General features: G+C 39.1%; 1 protein-coding gene across 1 annotated transcript in view; it reads right to left on the bottom strand.

Annotated features, from left to right (window-relative positions):
• The window catches only part of samd14 (sterile alpha motif domain containing 14), a 160,710-nt gene extending 157,903 nt beyond the window's left edge, over positions 1-2,807 (bottom strand). The window contains exons 1-2 of the mRNA XM_059956595.1: positions 2,744-2,807; positions 2,476-2,528 (exon numbers count right to left, since the gene is read on the bottom strand). Coding sequence (XP_059812578.1) covers positions 2,476-2,515 — 40 coding nt within the window. The 5' untranslated portion in view covers positions 2,516-2,528; positions 2,744-2,807. The remainder of the gene's footprint in view (positions 1-2,475; positions 2,529-2,743) is intronic.
• Positions 2,808-23,119: the final 20,312 nt, after the last annotated feature.

The following is a 23,119-nucleotide window of genomic DNA, read 5'->3' as shown; positions in this document are numbered from 1 at the left end:
TGCAATATTGATACGCAGCAGCCTCTCCGGACTCTGGATTGGGGATTACCAAACGTTACGTGGTTTTTCTCGTGTGGTCTGTTTTGTGCTTTCTCGTGATATCATTCTGGAGAACGTTGTCTCATTTTTTAACTGCATTGTATTTGTGGTTTATAAATGACAATAAACTGAATCTGAATCTGAATCTAATACTAGTATTGCGGGTGAGAGGGGGTAGGTTCAAAGGGGATGTGAGGGGTAAGTTTTTTACTCAGAGAGTGGTTGGTGCCTGGAATCTGCTGCCTGGTATGGTGGTAGAGGCAATATATTAGAGACTTTTAAGAGACAATTAGATAGGCACATGAACGTGAGGAAAATGGAGGGAGATGGACATGGTGTAGGTAGGAGTGTTTCTGATTTGCTTTTTAGCTGGTTCAGCACAATATGATGGCTGAATGACCTGTTCACACGCTGTACTGTTCGATGTTCTGTGTTCTATATGGAAATGTGGAGCTGAAGTTACTGAATGGTAGAGCACGCTCAAGGTGCTGAATATCCCATTCCTGCTTTTATTTCATATGTATGCTTGACTTTGACTTCAGAGCTACAGAGGGATACATATATATGGGAACCTATGAACCTTCAGCCACATTCTAAACTGCCTCTAAATATCCTCTAAATTGACAATAGGTCTTCATTTTCACTCTTCTGCATGTATGACACTGAACTAGAATTTACACCATAACAATTTAAAAGAAGTATCATAAACCAAGAAGTGATCTTAGGGTCCATGAATTTGCTCTTTTTTTATAGTGATGAACACGTGGAGCTTAATTTGAAAACTGCTCAGAGTCCTCATTTTATTAATGGCCAAATGATAGAAATGCAATTAACTTTTTGTAGCTGAGTTTACATTTCAGCAGAACCATGACATTTTGTTATTTTGTAGAGAAAATCTAGAAGGAAACCATGCTTGCAGTGGAGGCTCATAAATTGAAAATGGATGGAACATTTGCATGGATTTGCATTTGCTTATCTTTGATTTAAAAAAATCTGTTTTGGTTTCAAGATTTTTGTAAAAATACCTCTTTTCCGTCAAAATATGAACTACGGGATATTCTACTAGCTGTTAAATTAAAAGTAGTATTTGTTCAGTGCCAAAATATATTGCATTATGTTGACCAATACAGTATTTGCAAACCATCATGGTGAATCGTAAGCCAGCTGACAAATATGCAAAGCAATAATGGCATTTGTATTTTTGGTTTTCCAAACTCTGAATCAGAAAGAGCATCATGAGGAAGTACCCATACAGTCATTGTAGTGCACAAATAAGTTGCAAGGTAGGTAATAAGCAATGTTCTTAAGACCATTGGTAATGAGTTTTTCCATTGGAAAGCATTGAAATACTGGTACTTTAAGCTAATATTCTGGAACTAACCAAATTCAATTTTGTTTGGTTGTGATGGGTGTAATCTCAAGTTCAGTATACAGAAAATCATTCTATCAGAGCCAGAGGGTCATGTATAAATGATTTTCAGCGTAGAACCCATTCAAAGAGGCTTGCCAATTGTTTAAGCATGTATAACAAACTATGTTTTTGAACAGCCACAAACTCCATAAAAAGCCGATCAAAAGATCTGTTCAAAAAGCAATAGGACTGATTAATTTTACAACCATTAATTATTCTATTAATTAAAACATATTCATCTTCCTACCAGCAATAAAAACAATGTTTATTACAATATACTCATAGACAGTATATAATTGGAGAATAGAGCCAGAACTAAAATATTCTGGTAATTGATTTATCTTAAGATGTGTGACTTTGTTTGATTTATTCTATGTAATGTTCTCTGTCTTTTCATGTATCTACACATCCCATTAACTATGTAGTGGCTGTCAGTGAGAGACCCTCATTTCATTAATGATTTAAGAACCTTTGTTGCAAGCAGTTAACAATAGTATTGTAGAAAAGGCTATCTTATAATAAACAACATCCTGTTTCATCCAAAAGATTCTCAGATGGGTTGGACCGGGTGAGGGAGGGAGGTTAATATTCCCAATCTCTATTCTCAGTGAAGTTTCTTTTCATATTCATCAATTTAAAGCACTAATTCATTAGTAGCAACTGCTTAAAACGTATTTGCAACTATAGTTCTGAACACATTTACAAATATAAGGAGCTACTTCTCATAAACTACTCCTCATTATTCTGTCACGTTAATTTCTTCCTTTAAGTAAACATTTGTAAGAGATTGCTAAAAACAGACCAATCATAGCTGACTATTTTAGGATGCCCTGAATTGTTAATCATTTCTCGTTTTCCACTGTCTTATATTGAAACTGATTTAATTATTGATCGAGGGAGAGCAAAATGTCATCAGATGGTCAGGATGTAAGAGCAGAAACAAGCCTCCGAGTAGGAATTTGGCCTGCTGAGCTTTCAATAAATGGTTAAAGACTCAGTTAAAAATACCTTAAGCAACTACTTACCAAAAACCTCATCTGCATCACCTGCTTTTGTTGTAGACATGTTGCAGCTGGGACTGTGGATAAGAAAAGCAGGGCATCAGATAAGGGGTTTATTTTTGGCCTAACACATAGGGCCAACTAAAATAATCAGTACAACTCTACTCCAGTGGAGTGATAAAGCCTTGCATGCCAGCTAAGCTGTTGTCGGGAGTGGAAGGGACAGGATGCAGGGGGGATGGTGAGGGGTACGGAAGAGAACAAACATCCACAGTAATTAATCAGAACTTACCTGTAGAAGGTTCACAGCATGTTAATCACAGCATCTCCTAACAACTGTACTCTGTTGGTTAGCAGGGCTCTTAATGATTCCCCTCCAGCAAGATTCCTTAAAGCAGCAAGATGCAGAGGATTCATTCGGGCAAGAGCACCTCAGCCAGCTTGATTAAAACTGAGATTCATGCCTCGATACATCCAGCATGGGATGGGTCCAGGGTCCAGATGGGAGGAGGTCTGTAACTGCCCAGAAGAGCCTGCTCTTTCGCTGTGATAAGTCATTAACAAATACTGCTGCTCCCTGACTGCCACATTATGAATGCAGTGGTCCCTCGAGTGCCTCTAAGAGTCATTCAGTTTTCGGTGATGCATTATTTTGTCATTGCACGGGGAAAAACGAGACAGGACCCTGATCTATAGAAGTCAGTGTTGCAGAAGCTCGTCCTCTTCTCCCCAAAGAAACACAGTATTATTAGGTGTCGATTACGAAAGAAGCTTTCAGCCTGCTCCACACTGCACACAATGTTTTCAGAGATTTAAAAAGAAGAAGCAGGTTCCTGGGATGCTGACAGACACGCTGTTACATGTTTGATGCCTGGCTTTTCAGAATGGCAACTTGTTTGTACTGTAGATCATAATTGCAATTGGATGCTTCACTGCTCCTGATTCTAGGCAAATTCAGTTTAACTCTTTCCATTCCACTTCAGATTATCTTGCTCAATACAAATGACCATTATATGCTTTCCAAACTCTGATTTGTCATACTGAGTTAAAATTGAGGATTTATTCTAATGATAATTAATGTTTCAAAATACTTAGTTTCTAAAAGAAACAATTGACTAATCATTATTAAGTTTCATATTCTTTTTTAATTGCATGTTTAGGACCAGATTTTTGGAAAGAAAAATAGAATTTACAATCATTTAATTACTGGTAACAACCCATCAATAGTTTGCTAACATTATAAAATGCTCGAGGGCAACAGCACATAATTAACAATCAGGTTGAAGAGCCTCGCCCTTTCCAGCTTTGTTGCTCTTGTTAGTTACCAATTCTCCATCCTCCTCAATTAGATTTAATAACTCCTTCTGGTCTGGACAAAGCTGTTCATGCACATCCCTCAAAAGGGAGATCATTTCATAAGAAAGTCACCATTTCCAGAATATTGTACTGCTGAAGTATTAGATGGATGTAACTATTTAATTTTTCATCATTGCCCTGTGTGTCTGTGTACAATTGAGACATAGTTTACTGATCTTTATTGGGTGAATCTAGTGCTCCTTTGAACAGACAGTTGAGACTCTGGAACCATATATTGTATTGCTATGGCCAGGATCATTGACCATAAGTTCCAAACTGGTAGGTGTCCAATCGTGGTCATGCCCCTGTTAACAAATGCTGAAGATCAATGTAATCCTCTAGCAGTGGTAGAGTGAGAAATTGAATCTTTGTTGTACTTGTGAATAATCTCCAGTGGTGAATAATCAGCAGGTAGGACCACCGTTTTGTGGACAAATGTTTGATAGATGAACCCTATTGATTCACGCTTCCTTGTCCACCAATAACCTTGGCCTCCTGTATTACCACTCCCTCTCTCTTGTTTTTACTGGCTAGCTTTCCTCTCAATTTTAATGCAGGTTTCGACCTGAAAATCAGCAATTCCCTCCCCCTTCCAACACCACCACAGAAGCTTCTCAACCTGCCAAGACCTTCCTGCAGATGATCCTCCGTATAGACTCTCAATTTGATTTCCAGGGCTGTAGTTTTGACCATGTAGCGTATGCCTTTTAAGCACCATGCAATTGATTTCAAATGTAAGATTGCACACAAAATCCATTTGTAGCCAATGGTACTCACAGTGTATAATGTTTTCCACCAGCTGTTTCGCTGTGGCTGGTAAACCAGCACAGTTCGAATGAACAATACACTCAGTGACCACTTTATTAGGTACCTCCTGTACACGTCGTGTGTTCAGAGATGCTCTTCTGCACACCACTGCTGTAACATGTGGTTATTTGAGTTATTGTCAGCTTGAACCAGTCTGGCCAGTCTCTTCTATGAAAATGGACAAGGGAGAGCCAGTGGATGTAGTGTACCTGGACTTCCAGAAAGCTTTTGATAAAGTCCCACATAGGAGATTAGTGGGCAAAATTAGGGCACATGGTATTGGGGGCAGAGTACTGACATGGATTGAAAATTGGCTGGCTGACAGGAAGCAAAGAGTAGTGATTAACGGGTCCCTTTCGGAATGGCAGGCTGTGACCAGTGGGGTACCGCAAGGTTCGGTGCTGGGACCGCAGCTGTTTACAATATACATTAATGATTTAGATGAAGGGATTAAAAGTAACATTAGCGCATTTGCTGATGACACAAAGCTGGGTGGCAGTGTGAAATTTCAGGAGGATGTTATGAGAATGCAGGGTGACTTGGACAGGTTGGGTGAGTGGGCAAATGTATGGCAGATGCAGTTTAATGTGGATAAATGTGAGATTATCCACTTTGGTGGCAAGAACAGGAAGGCAGATTACTATCTAAATGGAGTCAAGTTAGGAAAAGGGGAAGTACAACGAGATCTAGGTGTTCTTGTACATCAGTCAATGAAAGCAAGCATGCAGGTACAGCAGGCAGTGAAGAAAGCTAATGGCATGCTGGCTTTTATAACAAGAGGAATTGTGTATAGGAGTAAAGAGGTCCTTCTGCAGCTGTATAGGGCCCTGGTGAGACCCCACCTGGAGTATTGTGTGCAGTTTTGGTCTACAAATTTGAGGAAGGACATTCTTGCTATTGAGGGAGTGCAGCGTAGGTTCACAAGGTTAATTCCCGGAATGGCGGGACTGTCATATGTTGAAAGATTGGAGCGACTGGGCTTGTATACACTGGAATTTAGAAGGATGAGAGGGAATCTGATTGAAACATACAAGATTATTAAGGGATTGGACACACTGGAGGCAGGAAGCATGTTCCCGCTGATGGGTGAGTCCAGAACTAAAGGCCACAGTTTAAGAATAAGGGGTAGACCACTTAGAACAGAGATGCGGAAAAACTTTTTCACCCAGAGAGTGGTGGATATGGAATGCTCTGCCCCAGAAGGCAGTGGAGGCCAAGTCTCTGGGTGCATTCAAGAGAGAGTTAGATAGAGCTCTTATAGATAGCAGGGTCAAGGGCAGGAACGGGGTACTGATTGTGTGTGATCAGCCATGATCACAGTGAATGGCGGTGCAGGCTAGAAGGGCTGAATGGCCTACTCTCCTGCACCTACTGTCTATTGTCTTCTGACCTCTCATTAACAAGGCATTTTTTTTTCCCACAGAACTGTCGTTCACTGTGATGCACCATCAATAACTCACCCTGAGACGTAAGGCGAGATATCGGCTTTTATTGACTGGAAGAAGGAACAAGCCGTGAGTGACCACCATACTACATCCTGGAGACTGAGAGGCCAGGCTCAGGCCTTGATCGCCTTTATACCGGGGTCTGTGGGAGGAGCCAGAGGAGCAGTCAGCAGGGGGCGTGTCCAGACAGGTATATGGAGTTCACCACACACTGGATGATGTTTTTTTGTGCATCGTTCTCTCTAGTCTGTAGAGACTGTTGTGCATGAAATTCCCAGGAGATCAGCATTTTATGAGGTATTCAAATCACCTCAGCTGGCACCAACAATCATTCCATGATCAAAGTCACTTAGATCACATTTCTTCCCTATTCTGATGTTTGGTCTGAACAACAACTGAACCTCTTGACCATGTCTACATGCTTTTATGTATTGAGTTGCTGCCACATAATTGTCTGATTAGATATTTGCATTGACAAGCAGGCGTACAGGTGTGGTCACTAAATGTATCAGCCCACGTGTGATGCTTGACTTCTGACTCCGCTGTGAACATGAAACAATTTTGCAATTAACATGCTTTGTTGACGACACAGGGGAAAGCAGATCTTAATAAGTGATAGACCTCTGCACCTGCATCATTTAAAGGTTTAATCAATTGTTTGCTGACTTTCTGCAGATAAATTGGAACTGGGCTCATCTCATCCCACTGAGGAAAAGTGAAGAGTCACACAATGAGTCTCGATGAGCATGGAGCTCAAGTTTCCCTTTTATTATTGGTTTTAATGCACAGTGGAGTAGAGGTGCCTGGGGCCACCAGCATGCTCTATTGCAGAAGGTACAAAGGTGAAGACAACTCACTGAAAAGCAGAAGGCACCAAAGATTACATACAAATTAGAATAGGAGTAGACTGCTCTCCATCAAACATTCAGTAAGATCAAGCCTGATCTGATTGTAGCTTCACCTCCATATCTCTGATAATCTTTCACCTCCTTGCTGATCAAGAGTTTATCTTCCACCCCCTTAAAATTATTCAACTCTCCGCTTCCACTCTCCTTTGAATGGACAGCTCCTTATTTCTAAACTGTGAAATCTATCCTCTCTATATTGGCAGGATCTTATGGTTCATCCAGTACCACTTACTTTTCTAAATTCCAACAGATGAAAGTCTAGCCAGTCCAAACTTTCCTCATAAATGTTTGATTAGATAAGGAGACCAACAATGTATCCAGTACTCCAAATCTGGTCTACCAGTGTCCTAAATATCTAAATCCTAACATCCCTATGTTTGTAGTCAGTTACTTTTGCAATAAATTACAGCATATTTTGAGCTTTCCCAATTAATTGATTCATATGCATATTCACCTTTTGTGAATCATGTGGTAGGATACCCAATTCCTCCATCGTAGACCTCTGCAATCCCTACACTTCAGAAGATATGTTTTTATTTTAGCAAAGAAGACTCGATGGACTGAATGGCCTAATTATGTTCCTATATTTAATATCTTATGTCTTATTTCCCTGCCAAAATGGACAATTTCATATTTTCTCACACAGTATGCCATTTGCTTGATCATTGTCCACTCACTTAACCCACCTATATTCCTTTTTAGTCTCTTTATACCTTCATTACAATTTACTTTACTAACTCACTTTGTGTTATTTGCAAACTTAATAGCCATACCACTATGCTTTCATCCCAGTTATTGATATAAATTGTAAAATGTTTTGACCTCAGCATCAATTCTTTTGGTACATCACCCACTATATTTTGCCAAATAGGAAGTAACAAACCTATATATGTGTCTTCTTTCTACTTCCTATTCACATTCTATTCCACTTCTATTTTTCCTGTAGCCAGCCAATTTTCTATCCATACCTGAGAGATTTGCTTTTCCTTAGTAACTTTTGATGTGGAACCTTATCAAAGGCCTTCTGGAAATCTAACTCTACTATATCTAATGGCTTGTCTTTAACTACTGTGTGTGATTCTTCTTCAAGAAATTCCAACACTTTGGTCAAATATGACCTCCTTTTCACAGAACTCAAATTTTTCAAAGTGCCCTGCATTAACATCTATAATAAAAGGCTGTATCAGTTTTCCTCTGACAGATATTGAGTTAACTGCCCTTTAACTACCTGCTTTCTTTCCCCCTCTTCTATTTCCTATTTCCCAGTCTTCCTGTCTTAGCAAATTATGGAAAATTGAAATCACTGCATCAGCATGGTAGCATAACGGTTGGCATAACTGCTAGCCAGGTTCAATTTGGCCACTGTCTGTAAGAAATTTCTACATTCTCTCCATGACTACATAGGTTTCCTCTGGGTGCTCTGGCTTCCTCCCACATTCCAAAGACGTATGAGTTAGTAAATTAATTGGTCACATGGGTGCAATAGGACAGCAGAGTCTCGTTGGGTTGGAAGGGCCTGTTACCATCCTGTATCTCTAACTAGAATAAAATAATTAAGATGACCTATCTCACAAGCCACTTCTTTAAAGACCACCTCCAGTACCTGTAGCCTATAACACCAACAATTTAGTGAATACCTTTTCCCTGATATGGGTAATTTTCCTGACTTCCTCCTAATTCCTGATTTGCAGCTTTTTTTTGAAATTTTATTTGCATCCTCTATAGGGAAAATTGATATAAACTACCTGTTTGATTCACTTGCCAGCTCTTTGTTTTCCACTCTTAATTACTCAAGCAGATTCCTGATTGGATCAGAGCTCATTTAGTTGATTCTTTTTTAAAATATCTACGAAAATGTTTTCAGCTAACTTTATCAAATGCTTTACTTTTTTCTACTTTATTTATTCTATAGTCATTTTTGTTTCTCCTTATATTCTGCCCAACCTACAGACTTGCTTCCAACTTTTGCGTAATTGAACTGTTTTTATTTAAACTTTTTATTATCATTAACATAATTGGGAGAAATGTGCATAATTCACAACCACCGACATTGAGTTGAGGTTTAATTTGGCTGATCTGACGTGATCACATTGTTACGTAAGAATTTTTAATGCACTTTTGCATTTAGGTTTTGGAGGTTGATAAAATGTATTATGGGTTTCATTAAACATAAAATGGCTCACTTTAATTTATTTGTGAAAACCTATGTGGGTGACCCTGATGCTCTAGGACAATTCCAGAGTTATTGAACTTGTCGGCCAATGCAGTCGCTTTGAAACTGCTGGAGTTTTGGGAGTAAAATGCCATCGCTTGGTTCGCCCTGTAAGAAATCTCTGCCGACACCAAATTCTACTACAAAGTACATGGTAGTATTACTCAGCAATTCCATGGCACGCACGAGTGGTGAGTCTGCTTGAACACCCAGCTGAACATGATAAATACCGATCGCTGCGTGCAAATAGTTGCTCTCCTTACCCAAGTTCTGTGATGCTAGGCCTTTGGAGCTAATGGACCACATGATGTCTCTCCTGGGAAATCACCATCCTTGTTTTATTTTTAAAGAACTCTTCATGCTGCAAATGCCTGATCAAATTCATATAGCCCTTGCTAATGCAACCGTGAATGATTATAGGGAGCTTGCTAAAATGCCTGATAGTCTACCCTCAGCTCAGCAGCAAGGCATCATTCCTCCTCCTTTCTCTGCTTCAATAAGCCTGGTCAGCAAGGCCCCCAACCTAAGGATGCCCACATCTGTGAAGTCAGGTTTTTTTTTCACCATCCTCACTTTGGTAGGAACACTAGGAAGTGCCAACTGGCTTGCAGCTTCAGCAGTGCTAACACATCGGGACATCAGAGATCTGTGAACACCATGGGTTCCAGCTCCCACTGTTCATTACAGACACCCTTTCAGGGCAACGCTTCCTGTGTGACACAGGTACTCAAGTGAATATGCTGCCATCACCACCTATTGATGAGAAGGCAAAGAGCGAGGAAACCTCGCTGTAAGCTGCCAACAACAGCAGGATCCAGACTTATGGGACATGATGGGTGACACTCTGCTTCAGTAGGCAACATTACACATGGGACTTCCTCCTAGCTAAATCGGCTAGACCTCTGCTTGGTACAAATTTCCTGTGTGGCCAAGGACTGTTGGTCGAGCTTAAGAACTGCCGGCTTGTGGATGACAAGGACTTGGGGATGTGACCCTGCTCCCCCAGTAAGTTCCCCACAACGACTCTGTCAAGCACATGCACCACCACATGTGAGTTTACTCGACTGCTGGTCGAATTCCCAAAGCTCACCAAGCCCACATTCTCCACTACAGTCACAAAACATGGGGTTGTGTACGTCATTTTTACTGGACCCAGAAAAGTTGGCATAAACAAAGGCTGAGTTCGCCAGCATTGAAAGACTTGGCATTATACACCTGTTGAATAGTCTCTGGGCTTCACCCCTCCATATGGCCGCCAATTCCGATGGTGGTTGCCACTCATGTGGTGATTGCCAATGCTTTAATGAGGCTACCTCTCCTGATCATTACCCGGTCCCAGACATCCAAGACTTTCGGCATGTTTAGTTGGAAAGTTAATTATTTCCAAATTTGAGTTGTTGAACTTATGCTTCCCCTGTACAGTGCACTTAAAAGCAATACCTCTAATCATGTGTTTGACTGTTCAGCGGACATGACCAGGGCATTTGATGATACCAAACGAGCTCTTTCCAACGTGACCCTACTGGTGCACCCGCTCCCCATCGTGCCCGTAGCCATTACTACTGACTGTGCGGTGGGTGCTGTGCATGAACAGTTGGTTGGAGGCGTGTGGCAGCCACTCACCTTCTTCAGCCGGCAGCTCCGTCCCCCCGAAAGGCAGTACAGCATGTTGGACCATGAGCTTCTCGGTCTCTATCTGGCTGTTCACCTTTTTCGTTTTCTTCTGGAGTGTCGCCATTTCACAGCGTTTGTTGACCACAAACCCCTCGTGCACGCAATGGCCAATATCAGAGCCTTGGTCTGCACAGCAACAGCGCCACATGGCCTACATATTGGAGTTCACAACTGATATACAACATATCATGGGGAAAAATAATACTGTGACTGATTGCCTCTCACAGCCAGCCATTGAGGCCGTACACATAGGGGTTGACTATGCCAGCATGGCAGCCGACCAAGTTACTGACCCAGAGGTCCAGGCTTACTGAACAGCAGTCACGGGCCTGTGGATGGGGAAAGCACGGTTTCTCTCCTGTGCGATGTCTCAACCAGTCACCCTCACTTTATCACGTCCAGAAACTGGAGATGGACTGTTTTCAACTCCATCCAAGCCTGAAGACTTCAGAGAAACTAGTTGCAATAAAGTTGTGTGGCAGAGCCTTAGAAAGGATGTGGGTGATTGGAATGCAGCCTATGTGGAGTGGCAGTGGGCAAAAATTAACCATCATGTTCATGCGCCGTTGGCACCTTTTGCTCCGCTTTCCTGCCCACATAGTTGCATATATTTTCTCTCCCTTCTTGAGGTGTCTTCATGATGAGATCATTAATTATGTCTGACTCATTTCAACAGTCTCCTCTTGTCTACTCTCTGATCCTTCCAGAGGCAACACTTTATCTTCAACTGTTTGAGACCGAACTTTTCTTATGCAGAGATCTACTACTTTCTGAAGACAGTGAGTGCCACAGCCAAGTAGCCATACTTTGGCTACATCTGCTTGTTAATACAAAGCTCTTGGCACTTAAATGGATTAGATTTTGGATAATTCCAGACAGAGCCGATTGATACCGATTCTCCTCAGGTTACAAATATCCAACTTATGTACAGTCCATATGTATGAATGAGCATTTGGGAGACTGGCAGGATGGATTTACTGTGGCTCTGCAGACATTTCCTGCTGTGTGGAAACTCTATTCATGGCAATATTGGAATGGTTAAGCAAGAGACTGGGATTTAATGACATATTGCCCTTGATTGGCCTATGCTTTTATTTTAAACACAAGAATTTCTGCAGATGCTGGGAATCCAGAGCAACACACTCAAAATCTTGATATAGTCTGCTTTGCCCATCGCACTTTACTGGATACACTGGAAAAATAGATGTCATCTGGAAATCGAGAGCTAATCTATCTGCTGTATACTTAACTCCTCACTACACTCCACGTCCTGGTCATGCTGGAAGGTATACTCTAAGTACAATTGGCACAATTACAAGTACACATGGCAACTATGGAGATTGCCATTATCGTCCAAGAGAATCAATGATTGGGATTACTCAAGGGAGCCCTCCAGTATGAAAAATTTTAAAAATGCTGAAAACACTGATCTGGTTTGAAAGCATCCATAGCTGGGCTGTGTATTTTTAAACATCATATGCATTAAGGTAAATTGCTGCATTAGTTTATTAACGCACGTGCTGAAAAACAATGAGGTTTTGTTTTGCATGCCATCCATACAGACACTTCTTTACAATAGTGCGTTGAAGAAGTACAAAAGAGTGATGCCTTCCATGGTGAAAGAGACTACTTTAAAGCATTGGTTTGTCAGCAAAGAGCAACCAAATGAACAACATATTAAAGTACCCTGGCAACTTTTAAGCAAACTCCTAAACACATTAGACACTGTAACTTGAGAAGTTCATAACATCAATGGGGAAATAGCAAAACAGAATTAAAATTAATGACTTTATTTGAATGTCCATTACGATAAAGTTCATATTTCCAATTTCCTACCATTGATTCCATGGTATAATTTCAAATTTTTTAATAAAATGATCTGTTGCTCATTATGGTAAAGTGTAAGATGATTTTTCTTTCACTTGAACTCAATACAGGAATATTTAATGTGACATTTTATGTTTTGAGGCCTGATTCTATATCTAAATTATGTTTTGTTAGATGCGGCAAAAAGAAATTGCTTTTGATCAAACATTATTAAAAACCTGCAAGGACCTAATAAATTATTGATACATATTTTATTTATTTATTCCTAACATTGTTAAGTGGCTTGTGTTTATTTTGGTCCTCATCTCTCTGCATATCTATACAAAGTATTGGATATATTATTCCACTCACAGTCTCCCACATAGCTCTACCAGGAATCACTTGTCAAATTTTGATTACCACCTCCCTGGGTAAGTAGCTAAGGTCTGCTCACCCAATATACATTCACTACATCAGACTGACTACCCAGTTTAGGCTTTAAGATTAGCATGGGGAGCAATGGCAGGCAAAATTTCTTAATGCATAACATGTTGCACTATCCACATCACAGTGTGAAAGGAAGAACTTACTTCATTAAAAAACAGACACTGCTTGAGACAATCTACAGATCAGGGTGGAGTCTGTGAAGAGAGAAATGCTGTCAGCATTACAGGTTGACGGCATTCCATCTAAACAGGTTATCAATTTGAAATATTAACTCTGCTTCCCTCTCCACTTATGCTGCTTGACCTAGGGCAAGTCAAAGCATTAACTGACTTTCGTGTAACACAACGTACTTTCTAGAGCAGTTTAGATTTTCAGCCAATGGCCTCCCAAGATGCTTAGAAAAGTATCCTGGTGGCCAACATTACAGTTTGAATTATCTTTCATTTTCCAGTGGAGTAGATGATATCAGTATTCATATTCCACAGGACTAAGCCCTGTCCTTTGACTCCAAGGAAGATTTAAAGCCATGTTTTCTGAAATTGAATCAAGTTGAGCTGTTAGTTCTTTATACTTCATACACCACCTAGACGATGGTTCAACATCAACTGTGTAAATGTTAACTCTTGTTTCCCAGAAGGGAAACAGTCTTGAGTGCATTCAAGCTTTAATGGTGGAAATTGCTTGTTGCTCTAGATGTATTTATTTTTGTTGAGTTAGTTGGCTTTAGAATAAATGGTAGTTGCTCAACTGGACTGGGAACCACTCAGTTGGATTTGATTTGATCACAACTGTAATTTAGAATTGTGTCCATATGGTAAGCCAGGATTGTTTACCTCAGAAAAGTAGACTAAGTCAAAGTTACAATGGAAGCAATTTGTGCTGTCCTTGCTCATGACCTTCATTGAGGTTTCAGGCTAGGTTCTTCCTGTTTTTTTTTACACTTTCAACCTAGTATTGATGAACAGGTGAGACACCTGTCCAGAGTGAGATCTAGGTGTTTTGGGAGGTTGTTGTGTGTGAGTCACCTTCTGCAGAACAAAAAGTAAAAGTTATTTCTTAGTAAAGTTGTTGTTCAGGAAGATCACCAACACTTTGAAATAGAGGTACTGTAGATACCCCAGGTATCAGAATAATATTCAATGTGGTCAGTGTTGCTTATGAGTATCCTATTCATTCCTCCACTGTTAATTGTGCTTGTCATGCTTTGGTCCAAAAGAAACTTCCAAAATTCATTGTAAAATATGTCTTGTATTTCGATATTGAAAAAAGACATGAAGAGCACCAAACCCTGCAGCTGACTGTGAATCATGCCACAGTGATAGTTTTGTTACTCAATAAGCTGATAAAACTATTTCAACAGCACTGAGGAGCTGCTGAAAGGTTCATTTCCAAATTTCAGTGTCAGGAAGTGTCATTTTGCTGTTGTAAAGTCTATAAACCTTTCTCAATGATTCCATTGGTTCCAAGGACTTGGCCAGAAAAATTTCTACATTCTCTGAGGTTCATCAATACATACAGCAGGCTAGTTTCTGAACCATGTTTTTATAGACATCAAGCAGTGGCAGAAGGCGGATGGACCACCATCTTTATGCATTATCAGCTGCTTCTCCTGGTTGCTGCATGATGTTTTGAAGGATGTAGAACACACATTGAACATGTCATTGCCATAAATTTAGGCCACGATTCTTCAGGTATTTTGGATAGGTGCCATCGATTCTGTCAGCCTCCCAAGGTGGTCGCCAAAATGATCTCCACGCCTTAGTGGGAAAGGCTGCCAAAAAGATGGAGACATAAGAGATAGCAGATGCTGGAATCTGGACCAACACCTGGTCTGTTGTAGGAACACTTCAAGTTGAGCAGCTTCCGTGAGAGGGAAGGAATCATTAAAGTTTTGGGTCAAAATTATGCATCTTCATGCAAGTTTTCGATCTGAAACATCAAAAATTCCATCCCCACCACTCTTACCCACGGATCCTGTTCATTCCTCAAGAAGAATGAATGTCGATACCAAAAGATGATGCTGGAGTGCTATTTTGCAGAGGCACTTTGTTACACTGCACTTATTTTCACTGGTGCCCTCTGTCATTGAGGTGGCAGTGACCACCAACGAAGATAATTGCAGTGTGAAATGCCAACCACAGTGTAATGTGCCTTGACCCTTAGTGCCTCATTTGAGGTCAAACTTGCTTGGACCATATTGTCAGAGCTCATTATTGGACATCTATTAATCTGCATCCAGATTCCATGAGGATGAATTCTAACAAGTTGATCACTTCCACTTTATATTGCACACTTCTTTCTACCTTTATGTTATATGTTAAATCTAGACCACTTGTTTGGCTTAGCTCATGTTAACTCTCCTGGGAGAAATAGCATTAATAGAGCATTTTTCATAGCCTCAGGTTATTCTAAAGCACTTGCGTATACTTGAAGTGTTTACGGTTGTATGTAGTGAGCAAGACAATTTACGCACAGCAAGGTCCCACAAGCTGAAATAAGTTAATGATCCAATAATCTGCACTAGTGATGCTGGTACAGAGAGAGATATTTCTTAGCATCTTCGGGAAAACTCCCTATTCCTCTTTCTCAGAGACACACAGGAAACTTAGCCTAGATTATGCTCTCAAGATTTAGTAAGATTTATTGGTGAAAGTCCAACCTTTGAGACACAATGATCTAAATAGAATCTCATCCAGCAACAATTGCCATTTTATAATGAATGGGGAGACTCTTTGAAGCTTTTACTTCTGATGATACTCCTCCGTTGGTATTAACATCAAGAAAATAATTTATGATTTCTTATAAGCTGAATAGGCAGTCCTAAATGCCAGAAGCAGAAAAAAGATGAAATATGGTGATCTGAAAGTTGAAAATGACAAAAACTATATATACATTTAAATAATATTCACACATACCTGACATCTAATTTATTAAATTTACACTTTCAGCCATAAACACTTTCCTGGTCCAAAGACACTCTGAATGGTACTTCTCTAAAATATGAATTAATATTGCTCTGGTTAAATAAGATATGTGTTCATATGACACCAGATTATTAATTGGCTTTAAAAACGCTGTTGGGTTAAAATGACATTTTCAAATGGCACTCTTTAATTCTTATTTCAAACTAATATTAAAACTGTTTGGTGATTAATTCGGGCAGTGCATGAAATATACAATGCTTAATACAACTGGTGTGAAACTTGGATTATAAATTTTTATAATCCATTTTTATAATCCATTTATAGTCCATTTTTAGTTTTGATTTCACAAAAACTAACAAAATCAATCCAAGTAATATTGCTTCTTAGTGAGTTAGGACCAAAACAAAATAGTTTGTTTGATTATTTGATTGTAACAATAAATGTAGATTTGGGTAATTTTCAACTGTTTATCAAAGATATCATTTTTCACTGATGCATTGGCATTCACTAATGTGAATTTCAATATATCCAGAGTGAACTTTACCTTGAATTATGTGAATAAATTGCTGAACAGCTTACCAGTTATGATGCACTTTGGTGCTGATCCATGACAAGAATAATTTCATAGTGCAAGTTACACATAGCATGCAAAGAGGTAAGGAGAGCTTAAGCCAACTAAATTCAGAGGATTTAATTTGGTGAGAAATGAAAACTTAAAAATAAGTTCAAACTTGAAAGAAGCTACATTAGATTAACATATTTTTGTTTTCTGTAATCCTTTCCTAAAACTGCTTCAACTCAAAGTTTCCAGAAAGGACCTTTCCGATCATGTATTTAGCCTTCTCTTGACTCTTCCTGCTTATTGTTTGTGTGGTGTAACATATAGGCTCTCTCAAGGAAAAATATAGGGAGATTAAGTTATAGCTTTAATATGAGCATAAATATTTATGGATCAACTTGATCATTGACATAAGAACATAAGTTGTATTTTGAAGTTATTGAATTCAGTCTTCACCTGATAAATATGTTAAGTGGAATTGTTTTACCAATTTAGTTATTGCTGAACATTTTCATTGTACTCTTAGGTATAGTTTTCTTACAACAACACTGGCATGAGTCATCTGTCTGAGAGGATCTATTGAACAAACAGTACTGGTCTTAACAAAGAGACTAAGCTGACTGAAGATTCGTGTCCTTCCTGTTTTGGTGAAACATTACATATTTCTGCATTGTTTCTTCTACAATAATCTGGCCACCGAACCTGCATTAAAGGCCATTGACACTTCAATGCTAGACAGTAGCCTTATTACCCCTAAAGCTAGTTGTGTGTTCAATGATGACTGCTGAATTGCAAGTAATCAATGTCAAGAAGTATTGATCACCTGGCCAATTCAGTGGTAAATAATTTGTCAAAACATTTTCAAATATATATAGTTATTACTATCAACCTAAGACTGGCAATTAAATAGCATTAAAAGATAGATGTATATATCCTTTTTGGAAACTTTACTTTACAAAAGCTCAAATTTATTTTAAGTATCAGATACTGAAAGGCTTGGAAGGTGTGGACATAGAGAGGATGTTTCCATTTGTACGAGAGTCCAGCATCTGAGGACACAGCCACAGAATAAAGGCACATGCCTTTAAAACTGAGGCAGGGACTAACTTCTTCAGCCAGAGGGTGGTGAATCTGTGGAATTTGTTGCCACAGAGGGCTGAGGAGGCAAGTTATTGAGTGTATTTAAAGCAGATATTGACATGTTCTTGAATGGTGAGCAATATAATGGTTATGGGGAGAAGACAGGTGAATGGGCTTAAAATGGGCTGAAAGGCCTAATTCTTTTCTTATAGTCTAAATGCATTTATTTATTCTGATAAACACAAGCAATGTGGAAATCCAGAGCAATACACACAAAATGCTGGAGGAAATCAGTAAGTCGACTGTTTACTTATTTCCATAGATGCTGCCCGAGTTGCTGAGATCCTCCAACATTTTATATGTGTTGCTATTTATCCTGATAATACTTTTCTTGTTTTAACATCAAGAAATTACTTCATAAATGTCTTATCTGAATATAAGGTAGTGGCTGGAAACATAGCCCCACAAAGGAAGATAGTTATGATTATTGAAAGTCAGTTATCCCAGGACATTGCGGCAGGAGTTTCGAGGGAGAGTGTACTAGGCCCAGCCATCTGAGTCACTTCATCTTCTATTACCTCCTTCTTTAAAAAGATCAGGCATAAGAATGTTTGTTGATGATTGCATAATCCACAATTCCTTTCATAATTCCACAGAAAATGATGCCGTTCATTTCATAATGCATAGGGCCAAGACTACATTTAAGCATCAGCTGGTATGTAGCAAGAAACATACTTACTACACAAGTCTAACCACCTACACTTGACATTCAATGATATTGTCATCTCTGTATCCCCTATTATAAACATACTTTGACAGGGAAGTGTCTCTATTGACCAGAAATTCAGCTGTACCAGCGAAGTACTGTATCACTATCCTGCAATGAGTGACTCATCTCTGGACATCCCAAAGCCTTTCCACTATTTATAAGACTGAACTCAGAAGTGTGATGTAATGATTTCAACTTCCATGCTTGGAGGCAAGTCAACAACACTCAAGGTATATAGAGGCAAGTGATATATTGGCCTTTGTTGCTAGAGAATTTGAGTACAGGAGTGAAGGTGTTTAACTTTCTGCGGAGGGTCTTGGTGAGACTGCACCTGTAATAAGGTTTAATTCTGGCCTCCTTTCCTAATAAAACACGTGCAGAGTCTAAGCTAGGGTATAGCAGGATTCACCCAGAGATAGGGCTGCATTCTCCAGAGTTTTCAGAACAAGGGGTAATTTTATTTGAACTTTCAGGGTTTAACAGGGTGGTACTGGGAGAACGTTTGCCCTGCTGAAGGAGTCTAGAACCAAGGTCACAATCTTAAAGGCTAGACCATTTAGGACTAACATAAGAAGAGTTTTCTGCACTCACAGGGTGATGAATGTTCTGAGTTGATTCAAAATAGAAATTGTTAATTTTCTAGATAATAAGGGAATCAAGAGATACTGGATAGTGCAGGAAAATAGAGTTTAGATAGAAAGATCAGCCTCAATCTTGATGAATGATGGAGCAGACACGAAGAGACAGCTTATTTTTATTCTCAGTTCTTTTATCTAATTTCATTTATGTATGTATGTATTTATTTATTTATTTATTGTTTGTTTGTTTATTGTTTATTTATTTATTTTGCTCAGCATAACAAAACTTTCAATTTCCAGATACATTTACATTTACATTTCTTCCCCTCACAGATATCAGCTAACAGAACACTTCCATCAAAATATAGACATCATCACCACATCCTATAAAAAAAGCCCTTATTACTATTGCAGACAGGTTTACATCCATATACTGCAGAAAAGGTTGCCATGTTTAATGAAAACTATTTGTTTTTGAGTGTACCATACATGTCAAAGAGTCCAAAGGAATATATTCCATGATTAATCTACGCCAACCAAAAAGTCCAGGGGCCTTATTGGATTTCGAATACAGTAAAATGTTCTTCCTCACACAAAATGTCAGGATGTTAAAAAGTTTTTTCTGATGTGCATTAATAATACGACTGCTGGGTAAGCCTGAGAGAAAAGACATTGGGTCCAGTTCAAGCTCCATCTTCAGAATCTTTTCCATTTCACCCAAAATATCACTCCAGTATGCCTGAAGTTTGGGACAAGTCCAAAAACAGTGGGTGAAAGTTCCAGTATTTACATTTAGAACATATTGGAGAAACCCCCGTCTTAAATTTCGAGAGGTGATCTGGAGTCAGATCGGCTCTATGCAGAATTTTGAGTTGCAATGCTTTAGTTCTATGACAAACTGAAATCTTCTTTGCATTATCACAGATGTCTTCCCATGTTTCAGCTGTAATTTCTACTCCCAGCTCTTCCTCCCAGACCCTTCCCAGTTGCTCAGCCTCTCCACAAGAACATTCCCTCAGGATGCTGTAAAGAGTACTGATGGAGACTGCACCCTTAGAACAAAACACCCTCTTTTATATTCTAATTATGCTTCCATATCAGAGGAGTCCATTTGTCTGGCATCCCATTCTCCACCCTAAGCATTCATTCTTTCCACTCATTGTTCCCCTTTGGCTGAAGAGTGTATCATCTACATAATAAACTGCTGTTACTGGCTCGGTTACTCCTTCAGCATCTTCTAAACATGTGGCATCTACAATGGAAAAGGACAAGAGCAGCCCAAGCATGGGAACACCCTGCACACGCAGGTTCTCAACAAGCTGCATACCACCCTAACTCTGATAAATATTGCTGATATTTTGTGTGGGTCTAAATCCTGGAATTAGCTCCCCAACAGCACTATAGGAGTACCATCACCAGAAGGACTCTAGCGATTCAAGAAGGAAGCTCCTCACTGCTTCTCAAGAACAATTGGAAATGGATGATAAACGTTGTTCTTGTCAGTGACACCCATCTCCCTAAATAAATTGGGAAGAGACCAGAAATTTATTGTTAACAAATTCAGCTGATATCTATTTGATATAAATAAGTATAGTTGTTTTGTTTTTTTTTTGAATTTAGGCTAAGGACTTAAATGTTTTAATTATTTAAATGATACATTTATATTAAATTCAGCTTCTTACTTATTATCCACAAGAAGACATACTAGCATCTTTTATTTGTATCAACCACATTAATTTATTATCATATTCATTTCTAGCTTCCTAAGTTTCCTTCATAATTTCATAACAGTATCATTCTCGCAAGCGTCTGTTTTAGCAAGTAAAATTTTTCCTCATTGTTGTAAATATTTTATAATGAGAAGGAACTACAAGTATTCAAACAATGGTCTAATATTATATTTGCTGTGTTCAATACACATCTCTGTATGCATTTAGCCATTTATTGTAATCCATTTTTTCATTAAATTTACTGACAGAGAAAAATGGAAGCCTTGGAGGTGGATTGGAGATGACCTCTTTGAGAAGTGGAAAGGTTCACGCTCATGAATTAGCAGATATTATGTGACTGTTATGACACCCGACTCAGGCAGAAACTTAACCAAAGCTGTATCTTTCACATTGAAATACTTGAAAATAATGCAGTTTCCTTGGATAAATCTCATATTTCTAATAGTATTTAATGAAAGTTTGCTTAGCAGGGAGAAAGCAAGGAACTATTGATCCACTATGAGCTTCACACTTCAATGGTCTAGCACTGATGGAGTAGATCCCAACATCCACTCCACCTTCACTCCAGGGACAATGCATTCACTGGAAGAAGGCTAAAATGCTGCAGATCAATCTATGTCCAGGATTTAGTAACTTTTAGTAAGGGGAAGATAATCAGTAAATGGCAACATCTAAAGGTTCTGGTGGAAGGCCATCAGCAGGAGCTACTTACTCCATCTCCAAAGACTCCTCAACCTGAAACGTTAATTCTGTTTCTCTTTCAAAAAATTGCTGTCTTACCAGTCAAGTGTTCTCAATTTAATTCTACATTTGTTTCTGTCACATTTATACTTTTTATATGAATATCCTCTGTTCTGTAAGAAATTGGAGATCATAAGCTTCAGATATTTAATTGAATTTTTTTTTGTAGGGGACCTCCTTGAGAAACAGGAGCAATGAAATGAATTGTCTTGAAATGTTAAAGTTTTATTTTGTAACCAATATGATTTAAAACATTTCGGATGTGGAACTTGTGATACTTTTTCAATATTAATAGCACAGTATCTGACAGAAAATGCAAGTTTAAGAGAAGTGCACTATTTCATGATTAAATGATAGTAAGGAACAGCTATCTCAACATGCGATCCTAAGTGACATATAAACTGACCCCGTCATCAAAGGAGAAAATAGGTTTTAGTAATCAGTCATAAATTTCAGTCACCAAGGAGACCATCTGTTCATTCTATTTCTGTTCTATATCCAGAATGCAAAATCTTTTTAAGATTTTTAATTAATTTTTAAGTTTTAATTGTTGTATCTATATTTTACCTGCTCATTTTCTTCCCCTTCTCTGACATGCTTATTTTACTTTCACCTCCCCACTGGTGCCCCTCCTTCTTCCCTTTCTCCTATTCCACTCTTCTCTCCTGTCAGATTCCTTCCTCTCCAGCCCTTTACTTTTGTCACCCGCGTGGCTTCATCTATCACTTTCTAGCTTGTCCTCCTTCTCCCCCCCTCCCACCTTTTTATTCTGGTGTTTTCCCCCTTCCTTTCCAGTCCTGAATAAGTGTCTCCGCCTGAACCGTTGACTCTTTATTCATTTCCATGGATGTTGCTTGACCTACTGAGTTCATCAAGCATTTTGTGAGTGTTGCTTTTTTTAAAAAAATACTTTTCCTTTGCATGGCTCTGCTCCCCAGAATTTGGATTTCAGAATCAGGCTTATTATCACCAGCATGTGTTGTGAAATTTGTTAACTTAGCAGCAGCAGTTCAATGCAATACATAATCTAGCAGAGAGAAAAAAAATCAACCATTCAATTAATTACAGTATATTTATATTGACTAGATTAAAAATCGCGCAAAAACAGAAATAATATATATTTTAAAAGGGAGGTAGTGCTCATAGGTTCAATGTCTATTTAGGAATTGGATGGCAGAGTTCCTGAATCACTGAGTGTGTGCCTTCAGGCTTCTGTACCTCCTACCTGATGGTAATAGTGAGAAAAGGGTATGACTTGGGTGCTGGAGGTCCTTAATAATGGACACTGCCTTTCTGAGATGCCACACCTTCAGATGTCCTGGGTACTTTGTAGGCCAGTGCCCAAGATGGAGCTGACTAGATTTACAACCCTCTGCAGCTTCTTTCAGTCCTGTGCAGTAGCCCACCCCCGCATCCCCCAATATCAGACAGTGATGCAGTCTGTCAGAATGCTCTCCTCGGTACAACTATAGAAGGTTTTTGAGTGTTTTTGTTGACATACCAGATCCCTTCAAACACCTAATGAAGTATAGACACTGTCTTGCCTTCTTTATAGTTGCATCGATATGTTGGGACCAGGTTAGGTCCTCAAAGATCTTGATACCCAAGAACTTGAAACTGCTCACTCTCTCC

The sequence above is a fragment of the Hypanus sabinus genome, chromosome X1 (genome assembly GCF_030144855.1).
Source record: "Hypanus sabinus isolate sHypSab1 chromosome X1, sHypSab1.hap1, whole genome shotgun sequence".
NCBI lineage: Eukaryota > Metazoa > Chordata > Chondrichthyes > Myliobatiformes > Dasyatidae > Hypanus > Hypanus sabinus.
Note: the sequence above shows the minus strand (reverse complement) of the source record. Positions and strands in the feature narration are given on the sequence as shown.